The sequence below is a fragment of the Chenopodium quinoa genome, unplaced genomic scaffold (genome assembly GCF_001683475.1).
Source record: "Chenopodium quinoa cultivar QQ74 unplaced genomic scaffold, ASM168347v1, whole genome shotgun sequence".
NCBI lineage: Eukaryota > Viridiplantae > Streptophyta > Magnoliopsida > Caryophyllales > Amaranthaceae > Chenopodium > Chenopodium quinoa.
This window is the reverse complement of record NW_018745003.1, coordinates 1,289,433-1,313,581: the sequence shown is the minus strand read 5'-3', so window position 1 is coordinate 1,313,581 and position 24,149 is coordinate 1,289,433. Positions and strand designations below refer to the sequence as shown.

At 33.1% G+C, this 24,149-nt stretch overlaps 3 protein-coding genes and 1 long non-coding RNA gene across 5 annotated transcripts; 1 reads left to right on the top strand and 3 right to left on the bottom strand.

Moving 5' to 3' along the window:
- The first annotated feature begins 1,009 nt into the window (after positions 1–1,009).
- On the top strand, positions 1,010–2,209 carry LOC110708116 (F-box protein CPR30-like). Its single transcript, XM_021886225.1, has one exon. It carries the CDS (start codon positions 1,010–1,012, stop codon positions 2,207–2,209), a length of 1,200 nt encoding a protein of 399 aa, XP_021741917.1.
- A 4,172-nt stretch (positions 2,210–6,381) lies between these two features.
- LOC110707779 lies at positions 6,382–10,477 on the bottom strand. Of its 2 annotated transcripts, none has more exons than XR_002508589.1 (3): positions 9,944–10,477; positions 7,351–7,476; positions 6,382–6,745 (listed from the first exon to the last, which is right to left on the bottom strand). It is a non-coding gene; the product is annotated as an uncharacterized LOC110707779 (long non-coding RNA). The 2 variants fall into 2 exon arrangements; XR_002508588.1 differs by lacking the exon at positions 6,382–6,745 and adding an exon at positions 6,977–7,254.
- A 1,069-nt stretch (positions 10,478–11,546) lies between these two features.
- LOC110707778 (MLP-like protein 34) lies at positions 11,547–12,749 on the bottom strand. Its single transcript, XM_021885826.1, has 2 exons — positions 12,262–12,749; positions 11,547–12,092 (listed from the first exon to the last, which is right to left on the bottom strand). Exons 1-2 carry the CDS (start codon positions 12,452–12,454, stop codon positions 11,818–11,820), a joined length of 468 nt encoding a protein of 155 aa, XP_021741518.1. The 5' UTR covers positions 12,455–12,749; the 3' UTR covers positions 11,547–11,817.
- A 9,866-nt stretch (positions 12,750–22,615) lies between these two features.
- LOC110707776 (MLP-like protein 43) lies at positions 22,616–23,650 on the bottom strand. Its single transcript, XM_021885824.1, has 2 exons — positions 23,417–23,650; positions 22,616–23,120 (listed from the first exon to the last, which is right to left on the bottom strand). The coding sequence occupies exons 1-2, from the start codon at positions 23,604–23,606 to the stop codon at positions 22,846–22,848; spliced, it is 465 nt and encodes a 154-aa protein (XP_021741516.1). The 5' UTR covers positions 23,607–23,650; the 3' UTR covers positions 22,616–22,845.
- Between the last annotated feature and the right edge of the window lie 499 nt (positions 23,651–24,149).

The following is a 24,149-nucleotide window of genomic DNA, read 5'->3' as shown; positions in this document are numbered from 1 at the left end:
CTATTGTGTCCAAATTTTAGTAGTTTATAACTTGTTTAATTTCATTAACAAAATTACAAAAAAATATTACAACCGAATATGAAGAATACCTGATTCAAAAGTTTTAATGGTAAATCAGTGGTACATTAAAAAAATTAATGATACATGGTCATATTTATAATTGTAATTATGGGGTTATTAGTTTAGGAGTAAAATTCTATTGCTAATTGGATATTTATATTAATTATAATATATGGTGTGTTGCTATAAGTAAAATTCTATTGTCAATATAAAGACAAATTTTCTTAAAAGAATTATTATTAATTATATGTATATTTTTTTTTATCCTAAATAAATGTATCCAATCTAATCTAATGTGGCATTTGCTCTAATCACAATAGTATCTATTTGTCGTCGATGTGGCTTATTTGTCGTCTATGTGGCTCGACACTTGGCGAAAAACTAAAATGCAAAGTGTCATTGTCTCGTGATGTGGCTGCGAGACCGACTTTATTTATTAGTGAAGTGATATGATATGATGGCTACAATTTGTAGCCACTCAAAAGTCTACTTATACAAAAAGAAAAAAAAAATATGCGGCTAGGGTGAAAGAAGATTACAGTAAATAATCATCATCTTTTCTAAGATATAATCACAAGCTATTTTAAAAGATAATATCTATTAGATAACACCAATAGTGATATTTTTAATTATCTTTTAAATTTCTTTGGTATCCCATTATATATTATACTCCTTCCGTTTTTGAAAAATCGACACATCTTTGACCGTGAATAACTCCGGTTGTGTATAAGTGAAATTTGTAAAAAGTTGATATTTGGATTATGTATATATAATAAGGGGAATCTAATATGATCTCACCCTAATTTATTTATATTGTATAGCTCATAAAATGTTGTCAAAGTTATTTTATTTTGACCACATGAATAATAAGTGAGTTAAACTTTCAAAAACGGAGGTAGTATATACTTCATAGACGTTAAATCTCCATCAGATTATTAAAAACTAATCAATGGCAGTGGCGGAGGAAGTGGTAGCGGCCTCGAGTCAAAACGATGCACCAACTCCCATTGTAGACCTTCCTACGGAAATACTCTCGCAAATACTAGTACGGCTTCCCAACATCAAGTGCTTATTACGTGCAAAACTCGTGTGCAAGTCATGGTTTACCCTCATATCATCTTCGGAATTCACCCATCTTTATAATCTCCGCCATAACAATTCTCTCCTTGTATATCCCAAATTTGATCTTAATTGCAATCTCTATCTTTGCGCAGTCGAAGTCAATGACAACGACTTTTCGAAGGAGGAGAAAATTCAACTTCCTCCATACCTATATGATGAGTTGGGATTCCGTATGATTGTTGCTTCATGCAATGACTTGTTACTTTGCATCTTTGGTAGTACTAGTGACTCTACTTTGATCTTGCTAAATCCATTAACTCGTCTTTACCGCGTTATTCCTCGCCTCTATTATGATGACAATAATTTCGTTATTCATGGAGTCGGATATGATCATATAAAAGATGACTACATAGTTTTTATTCTTAGTAGTGATCGTCGGACGACGGCCAATGCTGACGTTTTCTTATACAGCCTAAGAGATGAGTCCTGGCAACGTAAATGTTACTTAAATAATCAAGAAATAACTACTTTATCCGGTTACTTTTGTCCAAATTTTTGGATGATATCAAGAAATCTTAAACCTACTGTTGTTGCCAATTGTTTGTTGCATTTTGTCTATGAATGCAAAAAAGTTGTGAGTTTTAATGTTTGCAACGGAAATTGGAGTGAAATTCCGGCACCCGGTGTAGAAAGTAACATAAAAGATATAGGGGTTTTAGATGGTTATTTGAGCGTCCTAGCGGGAAAAGGTTCACGAGACGGTGTTTCGAGCCCAGGGTTCAAGTTATGGGTGATGAAAGAGTACGGTGTTAAGGAATCATGGGTTTTGCTATTAAGTGTCTCGGACTTGTGTCCAATTAGGTCTTCGTTAACCAGTATCCCTTTGGCTATTTCGAGTGACAAGAACGAAATTCTACTGCATTTCAAGCACGATCACTGGAAATTTAGTTATGTATGGTATAATTTGAAAGAGAAAAAGACTAGAAAAACTCAAATTGGTCCATGGGAAGAATACGTGTCAATCAAGAGTACATTTCCTGTTACGGATATTACAAACAAGTTTAATAAGAAAAAACAAGGTGCGTAAATCTCTATATAATGATAATTGTTAATTAATTAAGCTAGCTATATATTTGATAAATCATATTTGAACGTTATTGTTGTAAACTACTTCGTAGTAGGTGTCACCTTGTTGGGGACATCAATTTGCATGCGACCTTAAATGTTACCTTATATATGGCTATGGCTCTTAACATTAGACCAATTCGATCATGTTTGGTTTTTGGGTAAAAGATATAACGATTTATTCTATACATTTTATATACTACCCATATACCTATATGCCTATATATATATATATATATATATATATATATATATATATATATATATATATATATATATATATATATATAAATAGGATCATATGAGACCACCCCCCTTATGTGAGAAACCTATTATATGTGAGGACATATTACAACCGTTGGATTAATTGCATCCAATGGCTACAATTTATCCCAATCAAATGTAATTTCAAATACAATTTTCCAGCATTTTCTCTTTCCTCCTTCATTTGAGGCGCCATTTTTCTCTCTCCTCCTTCAATTTCTCTGCTCCCTTCTTACTGCTATCTTCCTTTGCTTTGATTCTTCATCAATTCTGCTTCTAATTTCATTGATTATTTGTCAAGGTAATTTTCGTTGATTTTAATTTGATTTTCGTTGATTTTAGTTTGATTTTCGTTGATAAAAGTTTGATTTTCGTTGATTTTATTTTGATTACTTAAGGTTTTTGTCAATTTTTTTGCGATTTTTGGCGATTTTCGTGTGATTTTTGGGGATTTTCGAGCTTATTAGTTGATTTTAGTTTTAATTTTGCTTCATTTGTTTATTTAGGGTTCTTATAGTGTAATTCGAACTTTTATTTATAATTTCTGAGGTTATGAATGGTTATAGAGATTGATTTTATCAATTTTGGTACTTGCATTTCACTAATTTGTGCTTAAATTTTGATGCACACTAAGTGTTTGACAATATTCCCCAATGAATCCTATTATTTTATCAATTTCAAATGTAGTACATATTTAATTGATGATCTTCTTATTTCATATTCCCCAAGATTGTATTGAGTCTCGGCTTAGATCCTATGACCAATAACGTTGTACAAGAATTGAAAACCGAACGATGCATCAAACTCTACAATTGTTACCTATGAACGAAAAAGGTAAGTATCAATTAACTGATTTTTTTTAATAGGGATTTTGTTTTTTTTTTTTTTTGCTCATTTGTAGTTATTTTGACGATTAAATCAGTGTTCATCAATTGTGTTTATTTTCTTATTTAGCTTTGCGTATGTATTTGATTTATAATTTGAGGCATAACTGAGTGTGAAAGGAAATATGCTACTTGGAGAATTGATAACGCTTTAGGGGAAAGGAAACTGTATGGATGTTTCTGAGGTTGAATTCGATGATTGATTTTAGAGATTGTTTGCTGATATGCTTCTGTCAAATCTTGCTTTTTTTTTTTTTTTTTTTTTGTGGTTTGATACTCCATGTTTTGGACATGAAACAAGAGGGGTATTGGTATTTGTGAAATTAATTAAGTTCTTAAAATGAAGTAGGTACTCAAGTGGTCTTGTGTTGCAATTTTTAAGTGGCTAAGGAAAATTTTCAATGGATTGTATCCATCTATATTTAACTAATCTTTGTCTCAATTGAATATAATGACTGTTTTATCCTTTTTCAGATATATCTAAAGTGGGATAGTAATTCCTAGAGTAATCTTATTTTGACCAAGCCAAATTCAGATGTTGTTAAACTTCTATGCTCTAAGCTAGTTAGGTAAATTATGCAAACTTAGCTGCTCTAAATGAATCCAATGCATATATTTTACTTGAATCCTTCAATCAAGTTGTTTGCTCCATCAATCTGAAAAACTACCGTAGATTTAAGCATCTGATACCAAACTTAGCATACTCGTAACCGGTTTTTTTTATTCTTGAAGGGTGGAATTACCAAAATATTGAATGTTCAGCTTGGATTTGGACCTTATTTCATTCGCTATATCTTGGTAGGATAGAGTTACCAGGACTTGAAATATTAGTTTATAATAATGTTTTTCTGCTGGAGAAATTTTGTATTGCTCATAATAATCTCTTTTCAGATTTATCACTATGAAGGATTGAAATATTATTGGTTTTGCATGCTTTTGATTTGGGCTGTTTTGATTTATAATCTAAAGTAAATAAGTTTTGCAATTACAAAAATATCTGAGACAGGGTTCAGTTTTTGTAATGAGTTTTGTGGGAGTTTGTTAGCTTTTGTTAATTATTATCTGCATGTCTGCTGAAGATTTCTGAGTTTATGTCAAAATTAAATAGATTTCCCATCTACCAGGACCTATGCCTTTTTTGTCTCCTTTTCTTCTTTATTTATAACAGACTTTACAGCTTATCTTTTTGGACTTAGAATAGGAAGTGGTACTCTCAATGTGATTGAAGTGCCTAAAATCTGAGTATTATATGAAGAAAGGATGTCACCTACTTATATTTTCAGATTTTGTACGGGGTTTAGAACTTGTGACAGGCTACTACAACTTCAAAATTTATCATTTCTGCTGTGATATTGTTTCTGATGACGCAATAGAAGCAATTGCAGGCTTGTCAAAATATTACAGAAATCACAGTCTTGTGCAAGATATTGCAGAATTTAGAGTCTTCCATTCCTACATTTTCATGCCTAGACTAGAAATTAGGGGCTGGACATCAATACCTTAGCATATATTTTCTTTTTTGCATGGGTGGATAGATTCGTGCCTTAGCATGGCCTACCATACTTGTTGCTCAGAGTGCCAGGTAAAACACACTGCATATTATTTACCTTATATAATCAATATAATCAGTTGCTTTTAGCACCTGGCCTACAAAAACATGCAATTGTCATTTGTTGTATTAAGCTAAACCTGCCTACTTATATATTTTGCTATGTCTATGGGTTCACATGTAGTGGCTGCTCATTAGGTAAGCTAAACCTGCCTAAGGTTCAAGGATTTCCAATTTAGTTATGTGATGATTGATGGTTTGAATAGAAATGCTTGTTGATTTAATGAATGATTAAAGAATTGTTTGCTCATTTGACAAATGAGCAACTAACTATTTGCTCATTTAACAAATGAGCAACTAAGTTTTTGCTCATTTGTTAAATTAGCAACTAAGTATTTGCTCATTTGACAAATGAGTAACTAACTATTTGCTCATTTGCTAAATGAGCAAAAAATTGATTGTCCATTTTCCAAATTAAATGATCAAATAAATGTTTGCTTATTTTACAAACTAGTAACTAATTATTTGCTTATTTGACAAATGAGCAAACAAATGGTTGCTCATTTCACAAGTGGGCAAAGAAATGCTTGTTGATTAAAGAAATGTTTGCTCATTTGACAAATGAGCAACTAACTATTTGCTCATTTGACAAATGAGCAACTAAGTTTTTGCTCATTTGTTAAATTAGCAATTAAGTATTTGCTCATTTGAAAAATGAGCAACTAACTATTTGCTCATTTGCTAAATGAGCAAAAAAATTGATTGCTCATTTCCCGAATTAAATTATCAAAGAAATGTTTGCTTATTTTACAAATGAGTAATTAATTATTTATTATTTGACAAATGAGCAAATTAATGGTTGCTCATTTTACAAAAAATTACAGGTTATAGATTTGCAAAACAATTCTTTGCTCATTTGTCAAATGAGCAATTAATTTTTGCTCATTTGTCAAATGAGCAAAAAAATTCAATGCTCCTTTGTCAAATGAGCAAACTATTTAATGCTTATTTGTCAAATGAGAAAATGGTTCTTGCTCATTTTGTCAAATTAATGCTCATTTGTGAGTGTGTTTGAATGTTTTAAATATATTAGCCTACTAGCTCAAGGGTAGAGCATTGTGTAAATGCACAAAAGATGTGGGTTCGAATCCCACGTAGGTTCATTTATGTAATGTGGAGACACAAGTTTGTACGAGAGATTAATTGTAACAAAATTTATATAGTTATAAATCATTTCAAACTATTTTTCTGCTCATATAATTTAGTACGAACTTGATTTTTTTTTAATTAATTTTGTTTATAGAGATAACCTATGTAGGAATTGCACCTACATCCGCTATACATTTGCATAGTGCTCTACCATTTGAGCTAATAGGTTTATCATATGTTTTAAATCATTTTCTATGTTAAAAATTTTAAATCAGCTCATTTGATAAATGAACAAAGAATTATTTACTCATTTGATAAAATGAACAAAGAATTGTTTGCTCATTTGACAAATGAGCAACTATCCATATGATATCCATAAGACTATGATGCCAAATTAGCATAGGCCATATACATACTCCAACTAGACATTAACTGAATGAGAGCCAAGAAAATTAAAACCAACTAGGTGTTTGTTCTTGTAGTTGTAACTGGTGTTTGCCCCTTAGCTGAAATTTTGGCAGCCATAACGCGCAACTCGTTGGCGATTTCTGTGAAGTTCGGCCTCTGTAGTGGGTCTGCAGCACAGCATTTCTCCACTCTGGGTCACAATTCACAGGAATAGGTGGTCACAAAGTGTTGCTCACAATTCCTCCTATTTACATGTTGCAAAACAAAATGGAGTCAATATACCTACATTATCCTCAAAACCCAAAACCCATTCTAGACATAACATTTCACAACGGAAAAGAATCTATGGCTTAGGAAAATTTTATTTTCTCTAGCAAACTTTAAAATTGCAAACCGGGCACCCAACCAAATGAGGCTTGGACGTCATTAGTTTCTACGATCATCTACCGAAACCAAATAAGTATTACAGTAATAGCAATTTTGGTACCATACCAAACTTCAGTTAATACTATTTTTTGCAATGTTTCTCAATTGTAAGTGCTTAGCTGCTTAAGGTTGAAGTTATTGTCATTCTAACAGAAAGAGTTACTCTTTGCACATCCACCAAGCACCCCCAAAAAAAAATCATTGTGACATAGCTCAGAGAAAAGATTTTAAGGAATTACAACTAATAGCCCCATAGTGCAAGTCAGCATATGACTCTTCTCCAGTGAGAAGCTCCCACAAAACAATACCAAAAGAGAACACGTCAGCCTAGCAATATGATAGATTAAAAAAGTCAGCACTAGTTTGTTGCTGTCAGAAATTATGTTATAGAAACCATAACCTTGGATCTAGAAAAATGACAACCTTCTCAGAGACGAGACTAGACTGTTGCTGCCACTCAGAAGCTCAGGTTCCATCCAAGAAAGGGTACCTCGCACTCCCCCTGATATTAATGTTTGACATTTCACTTTGGATAGACCTAATCCCAACCTGCAACCAAAGAAGGAGTCAAATATCACTTCATAGTACTAAATCATAATCTCATCCAAGTTCAGCATAAAGCATTCGGTACATCAAATTTTCCCATCCTATAAAATTTTTCATCCTTCCCACTCCCCCACCTCCTCTCCTTCTCTATCATCCCAGTAGATAAAAAATAATGATGCACCAATGAGGCAATGTCATGGTGCAGCCATAGCCCTCGAGTATTATGACCCAAGAGGTCATGTATTGATTTTTAGCTTTTTCCTGGGAGAATGATCAAAGTTAAAATACACCGTTCCTCGAAGTAGCTTTAGTTTTTACCTATAGAAATTGTTGGCAGAGTAAAGTCAATATGATTGAGTGTTCAGTGGCACCATCAACTCAACCACAACAATTGCACCAAGTCTTGATCCCGCTCCCCCCCCCCACCACCACCACCACCAACCCAACCACAAAGACTAGAAGGTTATATTTCACATTGTTGACACGATAATGGGTCAAGACATTTGAAGTCTAAATGTTAACCATACCCAAAAAAAAATTGCTCTCACGAACTCTGTGGCTGTAATGTACAGGGTGATGGAGAGAATTTTATCATTATGGCCATAATATATAAAGGAGAAGGAAAGAAGGGTGGGGTGGGTGTTGGGGGGGGGGGTGTTCGTACAACTTTCGGTACTCCGCAAGGTGACAACTTCCAGTCATGGATAGTGCACTAAACTGTGAGGCTATGGCAGATCACAAAGGCACTAACTAAGTAACTTTAAAATTAGAAACAACAATGTTGAACGATGTAGCTTGTGTGAGTGATACTAATTAAAAATAGCCTTTTCCCAATGGTTTTACAAGAAACTGCAGGCTTGCAATGTCATTAGGATGATAGAAGATTTTGTCTACGATCACGAAAAAATTCCACATCACAGACAAGGAGAGTACTGAGATAAAAGACTAAAATCACAAATGTGAGGCAGAATTCACATATCTTTTTAAACTGAGTTTTCTATTAATTTCTTTAATGAATGATTAAAGAAATGTTTGTTCATTTGACCAATGAGCAACTAAGTTTTTGCTCATTTGTTAAATTAGCAATTAAGTATTTGCTCATTTAACAAATGAGCAACTAATTATTTGCTCATTTGACAAATAAGCAACCAACTATTTGCTCATTTGCTAAATGAATAAAAAAAATTGATTGCTCATTTCCCAAATGATCAAAGAAATGTTTGCTTATTTTACAAATAAGTAACTAATTATTTGCTTATTTGATGCCGCACAGAGAAAATAAATATCAAGGTCTCAGTCATCTGACACACACACACTAGATGCAACAGATTGAAGAAGAAAACTATGAAGTATTTAACAAACGTAAAAGTTTATGTTTGAGACTATATATTTTCAAACACCGAATATTTGTTTAACAGTAATGCAGTCCCCATAAAATAACATTGTAGCAGTTGTAATCTCAACCATCAGATCAGACAGTTATTAGAGTAGCAAACAGATAAATCAGCATCAATATCAGAAAGCACAAGGTAGATGTTAAGTAAATTGGAAGGTGAGGCTGCTCTAAATGCAATTACTTGTTAAAAGGAGACAAACAACCTATATATGATATATTACTTGTCAAAATATCACAGTACAATGCAGCAACATCAAGCATAAAGCATATATATAGAACCAAATTTACATCGAATGATCAATTTTATTTACTCACTTTTCTACTCACAAAAAGCACTGGAATAAGTAAAGTATTTGTCATAACATCCTACTTCGGACATAAAGGCCTCACTAAATTCTTACCTATCTTCGACATTTCCCCCATCAGATGCCAACCAACAACATATCCTCGATCATACAATGGCGAGCAATCATTTTTCACAAGCCTTCTTTTCACAGACCCAGAAGAAGAACCATATTTATTCCTAAATTCATTTTCATCCATTTTGACCAATTTGCTCATTTTATTTTTGTTCGCTCATTTTATTTTCACTATATTACTTTTCATATTTAGTTTGCTCATTTTAATTATGTTTGCTCATTTCACATATCTTCTATTGAATTTATCAAATAATTACAAAATAAAGGGTGAAAGGATTCATAACAAAGGGCAGTTCATCATTTTTCGCATCAAAAGTATCGGAAGTATTACCTACGAACTCATTCAAAACAAACTAATTGAAATAGAGTACCAAGTCACAAGATTTCTAACAAGCATTTTATCAAACACCTTGTATGCACTATCAGGATATTCATAAGTATCATAAAAATGCACCAATAAACCATTTTAAACCAAGTTTTAATTGCAACACAATTACAAAATTCATAACAAAAATTAATCAACTAAGTAAAAGGATTCTGTCAACACAAACAAGATAATGATAAACAACGACACCACGTAAATTCGAAAATACTGACAAAAATTTAAGAAAATTATGTTCGAAAAAAATTAACATAGCTTTTGTTAATTATTTACCTGTATAATCTATGAAGCTTGTTGATTCTTGTTGCTGCTGAATTCTGACAAAAATCAAACGAAATTGTGTTCGAAATCCTTGAATCTCATTGAAATTGAAGCTCGTAGTTTCTTCACTCTGTTTTTCTGAGTAGCAGGAAGTATATGGATGAAAAGTTTGGATTTATTAGAGCCGTTGATATTGTTTGATCCTAAGGCTTAGATTTGTTCTCATATATTAGGAGTGTTCTCACATAAAGGGTGGTTCTCACCGGATCCCGACCCTATATATATATATATATATAAAGTCCTTAGAATTTGGAAACAACTAGGAAAGCTACCTAAATATATCGATCTAATTAACATAGATATATCCTATCGAATAATAATATCAAGATATATCAAATATATTTCCAAAATATATCTTAATAGTAAGATGATGATAAAAGAAAAACAAAGGAATAAAAAATAAAAAAATAATAAAAAAAAATAGTATGCCCTCCTCACGAGGGGTACTCCTCACCGGTTTGAACTATTTAAACATATTATTTTGTATTAACAAGGCATGGGATGGCCAAAGTGTAAGGTGTCAAAAATTATTATCTCATTACCCTAAATGGTTTTTTCTCTGTTATGCAGATCTAGAGGAGATGGTAATGAAGATGAAGAGGATCATAAGATTGTTATGTCATGAGTATTCGTCACTCTATATCTAGCTTTTAAACGCTGATAATCTTTTTTTCAGAATTTAAATATACAAAATATATATTGTTGATAATGTTTCATATAGATATTACCAGTAGTTTTCAGCTAGCATAGATTATAAATATATGTGTGGTATTATCAAGTACTTCTAGTACTCCGTAGTTGTTTCAAATTAACCGAGTATCAAGTTATTGTTTCAACTAACATATGCAGTTAATTATGTAATCTAGTAGATGATGACACCATTAAGTAAACAGATTTCTATGAACCATATGCAACCAAAACATTTTATTTCATTGATCAATTTCATACGGTGTCTATTGTTAGCTAAAGGCAATAATGAATTGTTGTATCAAGCCGAAAAATTATTATTTTTTATTTATTTATTTATTGTTAGGTGCAAGTGTGAGAAGTGGTTCTCCCACATTGAAAAAGAAAATGAAGGGCTTTCAGTTTATAATTAACCCAAGCGGGCTACTCCTCTTATTGCCAATTGGTTTTAGGATGGAACTTCACTGTAGGCTCTGGTTTGTGGGCTTCTGGGCTTCTCTTCCCTGTGTTCTCCCCCATCCGTTATAACAAACTGGTATCCGAGCTAGATTTGATCTGGTCACACCATCTGATAGGGACACCGTTTGTGCTAGGTCTTATGGCGTTAAGGACCATCTGTGACTGCCGCCTTGCCATAGAGCTGGGCTCTGTAGGTTCTGGGTGCGGATCTATTGAAGGGAGAGTGTATAGGCTCACACTTGAGGGGGAGATTGTTAGGTGCAAGTGTGAGAAGTGTTTGTCCCATATTGAAAAAGAAAATAAAGGTATTATCTAACCCTGAAATATTATACCAAAAATACACTGAGAATTGAAGTCAGGTCAATGTCATTCACGGATTCACCTTGCGAAAAAATAAATCAATAAGATTAAACAAAAATACTTATATATAATCTTTCCATAGCAAACATACGGATTTACATTATACAACAACCTTCCATGCATATATTGATATGTAGCACACATAATTCGTCAGCCATACCATAATACACTTCGTACAATAAACTGGGATACTCAACTAATGAACGGATACATGCCTGTTTATTTAGTACTATTTAATGCATGCAGTAATAAACACCTTTAAACAACATGTGACCATATAACGTATATTTTAATGAAGTCGTTGCACTATGAATAATTGTTTACTTATTAGTATGGTGATGATCATCCATGTCTTTGGCTGCGCTAAGGAGCGCGTCTAGCATAGAAGATGGTTCGGGGATACCAGGATGCACCTTCTCATATTCGAGTATCCACTTCAATGTACAACTTACTTGGTCTTTGGGTGTAACATGACATATAAAATTCAAGCTCTTGTATTCATCAAAGAGATCACCTTCTATCAGCTTGTACCTTACCAACTTCTTCTCTTCATCGATTTCTTCGATTTCAGTTTTGCCAGTTCTTTGCTTCCCATCTTAATCATAATATATACAAGTGAAAAAAAGTTAATAGGGCATACTAGCTAGATGGACTATATATCATTATTGTTTATACAAAAAGGCAACAAGTATAAACAGGGATAATAAAACGACATAATAAATTTAATTTTTTAAGTTTGAAGTTTAGAGTACGTAATTAATTACCTAGAGTGTAAGTCCAAGAAAATATAGCACCGGGCTTAGCAACGACACCGTTGTGCAAGTCACAACTCTGTATGAAATTTGACCCGCCGGAATGCGCAATATGGTGAGGCCTATTCTTGTACAAGTCATGGAGAACATCAGCTGCACTCTCTCTTATCTCTACTTCTCCCTCAAGCTTACGTTTTAGACCCATAATCACTCTTATTTATCAGTTTTATGTATCTATATTCTATACAAATACTTGGAATATATGAAAATGATCAAGAATTCACAACGTCTTATATAGAAGGAGAATAGGTACGAAGGTGATAAAATCAACAACTGCCAAATTATCTACCACCAAAGTAACTGAGATGGTCCTAATCGTTATGATAAGGCCCAAAATTTCAAATTTTGGGGTCTAAATGAAAATTCCTCAAGTAGAAGGTAACGTGTACATTGATCTAATCAACAACTTTAATTTTTTTTACTCAAAAAAAAATAAAAAAAAAAAAAATCTAATCAACATAATTTCTTAGTGTTACAAACACACTTGGTTGGCTATAATTGATCACAATTTTAATCATTGTAAGATATGGATAAATCTATATCAAATAGTAACAACGATTGTTCATGAATCTATTGTTATTATTGCCTTTAAATTAAAGGTGGCATCAAATCATAAAAAGAAATTTAATGTAAATTAAAAAAAAAAACGCTTTTAAATAAAATCTAATCACGATAAATGTTTAAAAACTTGTTTTCTCCTTGATAACTTTTTTTTAATAAAATAAAATTATTCCAACTATATAGGAAAATTTATCATTATTTTATTAAGATAAATAACACCTTTTTTTTTTTGAAGAAATTAAGATAAATAACACCTCAATATGATTATTAAGCGGTTTCAAAAAAACAAAAAAAAAATGATTATTAAGCTATAAAATTTTATTTATTTATTTTTTTTATTTTTTTTTGAGGCAAATTAAGCTATAATTAAATCACCTTTTAGATTTATAATCTAACCGAAGAAAGTAATGTATTCATGTAGAAATTTTGACGGAAAATCAACGGTGTAAAGGTGAGATATCAAAAGGGAAACGAGTTTGCAAGTCTTGGGTACCCAAAAATGGAATAACATGAAAGTAAAGTTTTGTAGCGGAAATTTTCCTTATCAATAATATGTTAATGGCATAGGTAATACTTGAAAATTGTTACCCTATTGAGTTGTACTACGATTGTAGTTTTGCATAATTTTTCTTTTTATTATATGCACAATATACAGAGTATTTAATATGAAAATAAAATTTTGTCCTACATAACAAAGACCGAGGGTAAATTGTGCATTTGTGTGCTAAATAAATGAATCCCAACTCTACCTAGGTACCAACTCATTCATTTATTTATTTACTTTTTTTTTTTTTTTTTTTTGACAGGACGTACCTACTCATCTTGTTGACATATTTAAACAAATTGTCCACACATTCAAAAAATTATCTTTCAATTTCTGTCGTTGCTGATTTTTAATCACGTGTTGATTAGGAAAGGGTAGGTAGGTTAAAATGATTATAGCTACCAGTCTTTTGACCACCATTCCTTTATTAACGAGAAATATATAATTACTCTTTTATTACTCTATTGAGAAATACAACTACCTTTCAAATGGAGGTTCTCTTATATTAAAACCAAATGGTAATAATATTAAAAAACAACTTTTCTTTCATCTCTAATTAGTGTGGGACCTGAATTTTACTATGGTTGATACTCTGAATTATTTCTTTTTTATATTAGACGCTTTACAAGACTTGTTAAATTTTTCTTATTGTGAGTAAATTAGAATACAATGACAACAATGACTTAATTTGGATTTTTTAAATTATACACTTATATGCATTTACATATAAACGTGGATTAATACACTACAAGAAAAAGGCTAGATTCTGACGGACATCTTCCGACGGACACAAAATTCCGTCGGAAATTATATATATTCCGGCAGATTTATATTCCGTCGGAAATTTCCGACGGATTTCCTACGGAATAACATTCCGTCGGAATATATGGGCATTCCGACGAAATATTCCGTCGGAAAATTTATATTCTGACGGAAATAAAATCCGTCTGAAGGTTCCGACGGAATATTTCATCGGAACATTATATTTTCCGACGGATTTAACTTCCGTCGGAAATTTCCGACGGAATATTCCGTCAGAATAAATTAATATAAAAAAACAAAACCCTAAAAATGGGCGGAATGCCCCTTCATTTCATTTTCTCTTTCTCCTTCTCTAGCCGCCCCAAATTCTCTCTCCTCCTCCCTTCTTTCTTCTCTTTCCTCTTCTCTCTGTTCTTCTTCTTCTCTTGCCCTCTTCGTTCTTCTTCTTCCCGTTTCTTCTTCATCCTCTCCTCTACGTCTTCTCTTTCTCCTCTTCTTCTTTTGTCTGTTCCCGTTTCTTCTTCATCCTCTCCTCTACGTCTTCTCTTTCTCCTCTTCTTCTTTTGTCTGTTCCCGTTTCTCTCTCCTCTAGCTACGAATCTCCTTCTTCTCGTTATCATCTTTGCAGCAACACCACCGTTCTCCTCTCCGCAACAACACCAACACATATAAATCAAGGTTTTCAGTTCAAATTCGACCATGAAAACTCTAGATCTAGAGTTTTCATGGTCGAATTTGACCTTGTTAACCCAATTTTGATGTTTTGTTTGCTCAAATTGAAGGTATGTTTATTCGGTTTTTTTTATTTTAATTTAATTTCTGTTTTTTTGTTTTATTAATTTTAATTAAAGTGGTGTATTTCGGTTTTTTTTTTATTTTGAATATATTGTTGTTTTCGATTTGATTATTTTGAAAATTTATGGTGGTGGTGGATGTTGGAGTTCGAATTGTGGTGGTTTTGGTCGGATTTTTTCTATGTTTTTTTGGGTTTCGGTGTCGTGGTGGTAGAGTGGGTGGGTGGGTTTTTTGGTGGTGGTTTTGGGTGAAGCACGTGGGTGTGGTGGTGGGTAGGGTTGGTCTGGTTGGGTGTGGTGGTGGGTAGGGGTGGGTGTGGGTGGTCTGGGTGGGTGTGGGTTGGGGGGGTGGTGGTGGGGGGCTGTTTTTTTTTTTTTCTCCTGACGTGAGGGTGGTTAGGGGGCAGGGGGCTGGTATGGGTGGTGCGTGAGGGTGGTAGGGGTGGTGCGTGAGGGTGGTTAGGGGGCAGGGGCAGGGGGCAGGGGGTGGTGCGTGAGGGTGGTTAGGGGGCAGGGGCAGGGGGCAGGGACGGAATTTTTCCGTTGGAATCCAGCTGTTTTCTTGTAGTGATATAACATGTTTTATTTCTAGCTCAGAAGGTATAAATGTGGTTTTCATTCAATGGGTTTGCTATTCATATCCCTTTGTATGCATTTTTGGTTTATGATCTCAAGTTATTGAATGATGATGTGGCATGATGTTGGTGTAAGAAAGAATACACGTGGCATATAGACAATTTTTGAAACGTCTTTTAATATACGGATAAATATATAGATGTATAGATGTGGGACACTCATGAGTATCGATACTATAATGGACAGCGGGATTTCAACAATCCACCTCATTTAATACTTAATAGGTTTGGGCAACCCAAACAAGAAGGAAATGCCTAAGGAGGATCTATACTAAAGCCTATAATTAGAGGTGTTAATTTGGATAACCAGAAGGAGTTTGGGTTGGTTCATGATGGGTCGAGTCTGTTTGGGTCAGGTGTATTCGGTTCAAAACTACCTTGTTAACCCATCTTGGGTCGGATCGGGTCACTTTCGGGTTGGGTCAAATTTGGGTCAAGATCTGTTAGATTCAGATCGGGTTTGGGTCGGATCAGCTGTAAATCGATTCATATTCGGTTCGGATAAATTCGGATTGGGTTCAAAACAAGTTTGATCGGGTTAATTTCGGGTCGGATGACTTTGAATCGGGTTGGTTTCGGTTCGGTTGATTTCAGTTATGTTAAGTTCGGTTTGATTACTAAGGTTGATTCAATATTCGACCAATTCTGATTCATATACTTTTTCGTGTTTGGCTTAATTTTGGTTAGGTTGACTAAATTTGATTTTCAAATAAGTATATTTTTAAAACTGGAGTAATTATTGAGTTTCTTATCTTGTTATTGGATCGATGTCAAGTCATTATTCATGTGTCATCTTTTCTTATCGTGTCATTAAATATATGTTTAAGGAAAAAAAATGGTAAATAAATGGTTAGGTTTAAAATTTATTATTTTTGGTTTGAAATTATGTCAAATCAAAATTAGGTCCGATTAAAATCGGGTCGGGTTAAAATTAGTTCGGATAAAAAACAGATCGGATTGAATTGGGTATTTTTCGGATCAATTTCGATTCGGATTGAGTTCATGTCGAGTCAAACCGGTTCGCGGTTTGATTCAAGTCGGGTCAAATCGATTTCGGGTTGAGTTCAAGTCGGGTCAAATTCGGATTCGGGTTGAGTTCAGTTTGATTACAGATCAGGTTTGGGCCTTGAATTTCTCAGATCAAATCGGATCGATTACAGTTTGAAACGAATGGTTTTTTTCAGATCGATTTGGTTTGACACCTCTAGCTATAATGAATTCAACTTTCTTCATTTTAGAAAAATTGTCAGCGTAATTTGTATAACGACTGAAATTTATTGTAGAATTTAAAACAATCACAACTCACAAGCATAACCAACGAGGTCTTAGTTTAGTGATTAAAATTGAGGGATCGTGTATGATAGGTCACATGTTCAAATCCCACCCTCATTTGTAATTTGTATTGTCCTTGTAGCTCATTAAACTTTAAAAAAGTCATAGGAGGGTCATATGGGGTGGGTCAATGTTGGAAAAAAAAAGTCAAGGGTGGAATCCGGTGGAAGGTAGTACGTACATTACAACATCTTACATTTTAATATAATATACATGTATAGTTAATTACAACATTTTTATTACGAGTACCAAGCCAAGCTTGGTCATCTAGTGACAAAAATTACACCTTCTAACCTTGAGGTTGGGGTTCAATCCCCATTAATGACACTTTGAGGGTAGGGATCCTTCACCTTACCTTAAAAACAAATAAAGTACAACATTTTTTATTAGGTAATTTCTCGCAAAATTCAGACTTTTATGAGTAGTTAAAACAAAAAAATCCCAAAAATATTCTATAATTAATTATCTAATGCAAAAGCTAAGAGAGAGGGGTACCATGTGTCGCATATACTTTTTAATGTACGTTGCAGGATGACTACCGCTAATCTATACTAGTTATGACGTCCCTAATAGGCCTAATTAGCTATGATTCAAATGTAACTGACAGTTATCCTCATTGAGTAATCTAAGATGATCTAGATGACTAAAGTCATAAGAGTAGCAATATCACAACATTACATAAAACGTGATGTAAGTTTTAATAATATTTTCACAATAAGTTAAATAACATATACTTGTATAACATACATAACATGATACAGATGCTCGATCATAACAGAAGATGATCGAGCATTCGAGCTAGATCATGATAAAAGCCTAGCTTATTTAGAATTTTAGACATGAAATTAATACGAGCTACAACTAATAAATCATACAGTACCACTTATTACAACATCTGCAAAAAAACACATTAAAAGCCAAAATATGAAAAATAAACCATCCTATATATACTAAATTAATGACCAATTTGTTTACTTCTTTATGCCATGGTGATGATCATCCATGTCTTTGGCAGCACTAAGCAGCGAATCAAGAAGAGCAGTTGGTTCGGGGATACCAGGATGCAATTTTTCGTACTCGAGAATCCACTTCAATGTTCAAGTTTCTTTGTCCTTAGGTATTACTTGGCATGTTCCACTAATGGTCTTGTACTCATCTAGAAGATCACCTTCGATACATCGTTGTCTAATTAACTTCTTCTCCCTGTCAACCTCTTCAATCATATTCTTTTACACATGAGCTTTCCCGTCTATATATGAACACAAATTACACATTTGAATCCATCAATTTAATAATATTTTATACAAAATAAGGGTAATTCAAAGGATATGTCACTAATTAAATTGAATAATAATAGATGGAATATACTTCGTATATATGAAGTACTTAATTTGTATATACTTCCAAAAAATAATAGAAAGGACGACTACTAGCAAAGTGTTGGCTCATTCGATAAGGTTCGTTCTTACCTCGCATCTTATAGATGTGGGGTTCGAATCCTACCAAGTTGGGATACTTGGGGGTAGAGATTCCCTTACCCTGACCTCCCCCCTACTTCCAAGTATTTGGCCGTAAATACTGATTCAAAAAAACCGTGAGGGTCGAGGTTTGCTCAGGGTCCTCAACTCTTTACCAATTAATAAAAAAAATAGAGAGGACGACTTAGACCTCTTGCTCAAATTGATTTCATCGTGAAATCAATTGGTAATAGATATGGTAAGATTGGTAACAATGTACAATATCAACATGCAAATTTTTGTTTATTACAAGATTAGTATATGTCACAAGACAAATTGTAAATTTTAGAGTTGGGTAGTATTTACCTAGAGTGTAATTATAGTATTGTATAGAGCCGGGCGTACCAGGGACGCCATGATGCAACTCACAGTTTTGTATGAAATTAGAGGCACCGGAATGCGGCATGTGGTGAGGTCTATTCTCGTACAAATCATGGAGGACATCCGCGGCACTCTCTCTGATCTCTATCTCTCCCTCGAGCTTACGTTTTAGACTCATAATTATTCTTGCTAGATTTATCTATATAGCATATAAACATGAACACTTTGAATATATGACACTGATGAAGAAAAATCATATGGTTTTATATAGAAGAAAAGTTCGAAGGTTACATCGATCAACAACTACCACCTAATTTATGTTAATTTACTACAATTGCCATGTATGGTAATGGTAAGACTAACATTCGTATTTTGGGGGTCCAAATATTAATGTTACGAAATGTTGTAGTACTATGTCGTACTTTTAGAGGACATGTTTATATACCAACAAATTCTTACAACCCCTTTAGTTGGTCGTAATAAATCACATTAATTATAGCAGTATTACACGTTATTTTGGTACGAGACAAAATCATGAATTCATTTTTTGTGGATTCATTTTCCCTAGCTCATAATCGAACTATTTGTAAGCTAAGAAAGTCCTATACCAGATTATAGTGATCCTATTCGATCACTTTCAAACATTAGATTATTTTCATTTTTCTTCTAATACCCCATATTATTGAGAAAAAATAATTGACAATAAAGGGATAAGGCAGATGTTTTGGCAGTTATGTAATGAAGTTACTAATGTTATAATTTGTGATGGACTTTTTTTTCTACACAATACTATGTAGATAGATACTATCACTTTCATTTATTACTGTTTAACACAATACCAACAAGGAATCTTCAATTTCTAGCAATTGACTTTACATCTACAAGACCACAACTAGCTAGTTAGTGGCATGTGGGGCATGTAATTTGAGATTGAAAATACTGTTAAATATTACTCCTTTCGTTTTTAAAAACTTGCTCCATTTCTTCATGCGCGGAGTTTTAGAAGAAATTAGAGAAAGTAATAAAATATGAAGGTAGTGGGGTCGGTGGAAGAATAAAAAATTGTAAAAAGCAAAAGTAGTTGAGAGAATTGGAGGAGAGAGAATATGAAATTAATATAATATAATTTATATTGGGTCCACTAGTTGAAAGAAATGAATTAAATATTGTAAAAAAAATTCAAATAAAGAAATGGAGCAAGTATTTAAAAACGGTCGGAAAAGAAAAATGAGGCAAGTATTTAAAAATGGAGGGAGTAAATTCTAAATGACTTCGGACTAGAAAGGTTAGTTAACAAATAAAATTAATTTATGATATGTTATGAATGTAATGGAGATCAAATAATATAGTGTGAATATGTGTCTCAGCTCATTGGTGGATTTCATTGCATAAATATGTTTGGGTATTGTTCTTATGAAAATAAAAAAAATCATATTAAATGATATATACTTTCCTCCATTCACTTTTTATTATAACGTTGAGACTTTCATGCTTGCTAATGTATAATTTAAATAATGTTTTATCTCGAATTAGAGATAGGCTATTACAATTATAGAAATTTGATGTGCCATCATGTCAACTTTTGCGTTAGAAACTAAAGGAAGCCACGTGTGACAATGATACAGGACAATAGGAGAGCCACTCCAAAGCTAGCTCAAAGGGAGGAGAGTCCATTGTCCTATATAAACCCAACATCAGTCCCCCATATGACCGATGTGGGACTCAAGTCCCATACCTCGCAATGGACAGTCCTATAACATTCGCCCCCCCCCCCTTAAGGACCGACGTCCTCGTTGGTCACGACCACGTTTGGTCACGGTTGGCTTCCTCCAGGCCACCAACTCCGTGGGCCACCACTCCGAGGTTGCTCTGATACCATTGATACTGGACAATAGGAGAGTCACTCCAAAAGCTAGCTCAAGGGAGGAGAGCCCATTGTCCTATATAAATCTCACATCAGTCCCCCATATGATCCATATGGAACTCAAGTCCCATACCTTGCAATGGACAGTCCAATAACAGACAAGATAATATATGAAAAAATAATCAATTAAAGTGACATTGTGCTTTTAGCCTCAATCATGGGGCCTAATTAATCTAAATTGACCTCTTTAACCACTGCACATACAAAAAAAAAAAAAATTTCGTGACATGAAGGATGATTTGTAACTTTGCTAAACAAGTAATTGTGATGGATCAGTAACTGTAGTAGGTTACAATGATAAGAGAAATTGCGAGCTAAGGATAACCCGGCAATCACAAATTATGCAAAAAATCTAATTTTTTTCCGACAAACTTTTTAAAAATCCTAATTTAATTTTTTTTTTTTGTTTTTAAATTTATTTTCCTATTTAAAAGTTTTGAATTAATATGTCATCCCCTTTATATTTTGCTAGATTTCCATACCAAATTTATTTCCAACCCCTTGTAAAAAAATATTTGTTAATAAGGGGTATGAAACTTAAATGAAAATTGATACTTAACATTTTTTTCCTTGAAATTGTTATTTCCATAAAAAGAGTTGGTAAAAAAAACAACAAAAAACAAACTAAATTAAACATTCGCGAGTAATTTGTCGGAAATTTATGTATTTTTTGGGTTAATGGTCGCCTGAGACTATTTTATTTACCAAATTGTCGCTTAGCGTTAGTTTTTTTTTTTTTTTACCAAACTGTTGCCGAAGTTATTTTTTTTTACCAATTTGTCGCTAGGGTCTTTTTTATTTACCAATCTAGTCAAATAGCCGCTGCTCGTTTTCCTTTGTAAATATGTTGGTGGTTGCCTTCTTCTCTACACACGTACATACATTCATGCTTCCTTGGCTTCATTAAGATATACACAAAAAACCAAAAACAATCTCTTATTCTCTCGTTTTGGGCAAGTATTCTGAGTTCCAGTCAGGTTTGTGAGTGTACAAAAATTCCAGTGCCGTGCTTATCCTGGAGGACGACTGCTTGATGTCTACTACACCGGGGTAGCGCGGAATCGTTTTGTAGGTTACTGGTTCGCCACGACGCGACAATTGTCAATTTGATCTACACAACGCTGAGATAATTATTTTTCATTTAATTTGCTTATTTACTAACATAAGGTACTAGCTTAAGTTTCGTGTCACGTACCGTATTTACAAATTTTCATAACAAACTAGTTTTTGGCCCGCGTCATTATATCTATATTGAAAATGAGCTTTTGTAATAAAAATTATGTGTCGAAATATAAGTATAGATTAAATTAGTTACATTATTTATGCCTCAGCCAACTTTTTCTCCTTGTCAATTTCCTCAATTATATATTCTTTGCTGCAAGTGGTTTTCCACCTATATATGAACATAAACATTAATTAAAAGAAATGTTGATTTTTTTTTTTTTTTTTTGGTACAAAAGGGTTTATTTTTTGACCAAAAAAAAAAAAAAAAAAAAAAACCAATAATATGATTATAAATTTATAATTCATTTGCATTGGAAAAATATATTTATTTGTCGCCTTTTTGAATCTTGTTTTCGTGGGAAAGATTATCGATGTTTTTGCAGCTGCAAACAAATTATTAAACGTAGAAGTGTAACTAAGAATTTTTGTGTGCTCATTATATATTATATGGAGTACTGCGTATAAACTTTTGTTTGGAATAGTTGAAACTTCACGTTGTAATTGTAAAATATAAATTTTTATAATTCAATATAATAGATTAACTAAAAATATATAATAATTAATGGTCAAATACATACTCTGTCATACGTTTCATCACATTCTTAACAGAAAGCCCAAAATTAAAAAAAAAATGAAGGTCATGAGTGATTAACTAAATTATAAAACATGACATATATTTGGCAGAGATTTAATTATAATAATAAATCTAACAAAACCAGCTTAGGACACATTATATTAATAACACATGGATAATCAAGGACTGAATACATACATCATACATACATGCCTTATTTTGTAGCAATAATATCTCTCACAAAGTCACAATTAACATTAATACAAATAACTTGCAAGGAAAGCATGCAACTTCTTACAACATTTTGATAAACATGGCGTATGTAATAACATAAGTAACTTAATATGTTTACTTTTGGCCATGGTGATGATCATCGACGTGTTTGATAGCATCAAGCCATGAGTCGAGCAGAGCAGATGGTTCAGGGACATCGGGATGCTTCTTTTCATACTCTAAAGTCCATTTAACTATGTTGCTTTCTTCATCCTTGGGTATCACCTGGCTTGCTCCATAGAAGGTCTTATAATCATCCAAGAGATCGCCTTCGATCACTTGGTATTTCACATACTTCTTCTCCTCATCAACCTCTTTAAGTACACTCTTTGCTTTCTGAGGCTTCCCAGCTAAAACCATAATTATAAATTATAAATAATCAAATTTTGAATAACTAGTGTGAAACTATATGAAAATTACTAAAGCGAGTTAGCGATTATATTTTAAATGTTAACGAATGATAGAATTAATATATTTTATCAAGACTAATTCGAGCTACCATATGTATATATAATTTAAATTTTATTGGGTGCTTTGTAAAACTATATATATGAAAATTTCTAAACGACTTACATTTTAAATGTCAATGAGTAATATATACAGGATTATTAATTATATGAGATCGGAGATATGAAATAGAAGTTACCTAAAGTGTAGTTCCAAGTATGTGTAGAGCCAACTTTGCCATGTTCACCCTCGTGCAAGTCAACACCATGCACAAAATGAGGGGCAGCATGAGAAATATGATGAGGTTTATTCTTAAGTATGTCATGGTGTGCATCTGCACCAGTTGCTCTAATCTCAACTTCACCCTCAAGCTTACGTAAACCACTCATGTTTTCTCACTACTTTACTCGAAATGTTTATGCCCACAACATCTTATACGAGTAGCTATTTATAGAACGATATCATCGAGATATTAGATACTCGTATGTGACAATTAAGTCCAAATATTATGTTGCAAAATTTGTACGTATTTCTCTTACTCTTTTGTATTACCGTGTGAAAATGGCAAGATCCAAGGTCCTCGCAAAATTTGGTGATACTCTTTAAAAGTCTAATTATTATATGACAACCCATTAATGACTGGCTCAAATGTTGTCCCTACTCTCTAATACAGCACTTTTCGTGGAGGTCTTTTAACTTAGTTTGTCATCATAAAAAACACACTCAACTTCATACGAAAGACCCAATTCATCTAGCTAGTTAGAGATAGGCTATTAAAATTATGAAATTTTGATGTGTCATCATGTTAATTTTTGCGTTAGAAAGGAAGTCACGCGTGACAAGATCAGATAATATGTGAAAAAATAATCGATTAAAGTGACATCGTGTTTTTAGCCTCAATCATGGGGCCTAATTTATAATCTAAAGTTGAC

Coding starts and splice junctions, on each gene's coding strand:
- LOC110708116 (XM_021886225.1), top strand. CDS start 1,010: ATGGCAGTGGCGGAGGAAGTGGTAGCGGCCTCGAGTCAAAACGATGCA.
- LOC110707778 (XM_021885826.1), bottom strand. CDS start 12,454: ATGGGTCTAAAACGTAAGCTTGAGGGAGAAGTAGAGATAAGAGAGAGT. Junction 12,093..12,261: donor TTCTTGGACTTACACTCTAG/GTAATTAATTAC, acceptor ATTATGATTAAG/ATGGGAAGCAAAGAACTGGC.
- LOC110707776 (XM_021885824.1), bottom strand. CDS start 23,606: ATGAGTGGTTTACGTAAGCTTGAGGGTGAAGTTGAGATTAGAGCAACT. Junction 23,121..23,416: donor TACTTGGAACTACACTTTAG/GTAACTTCTATT, acceptor TTATGGTTTTAG/CTGGGAAGCCTCAGAAAGCA.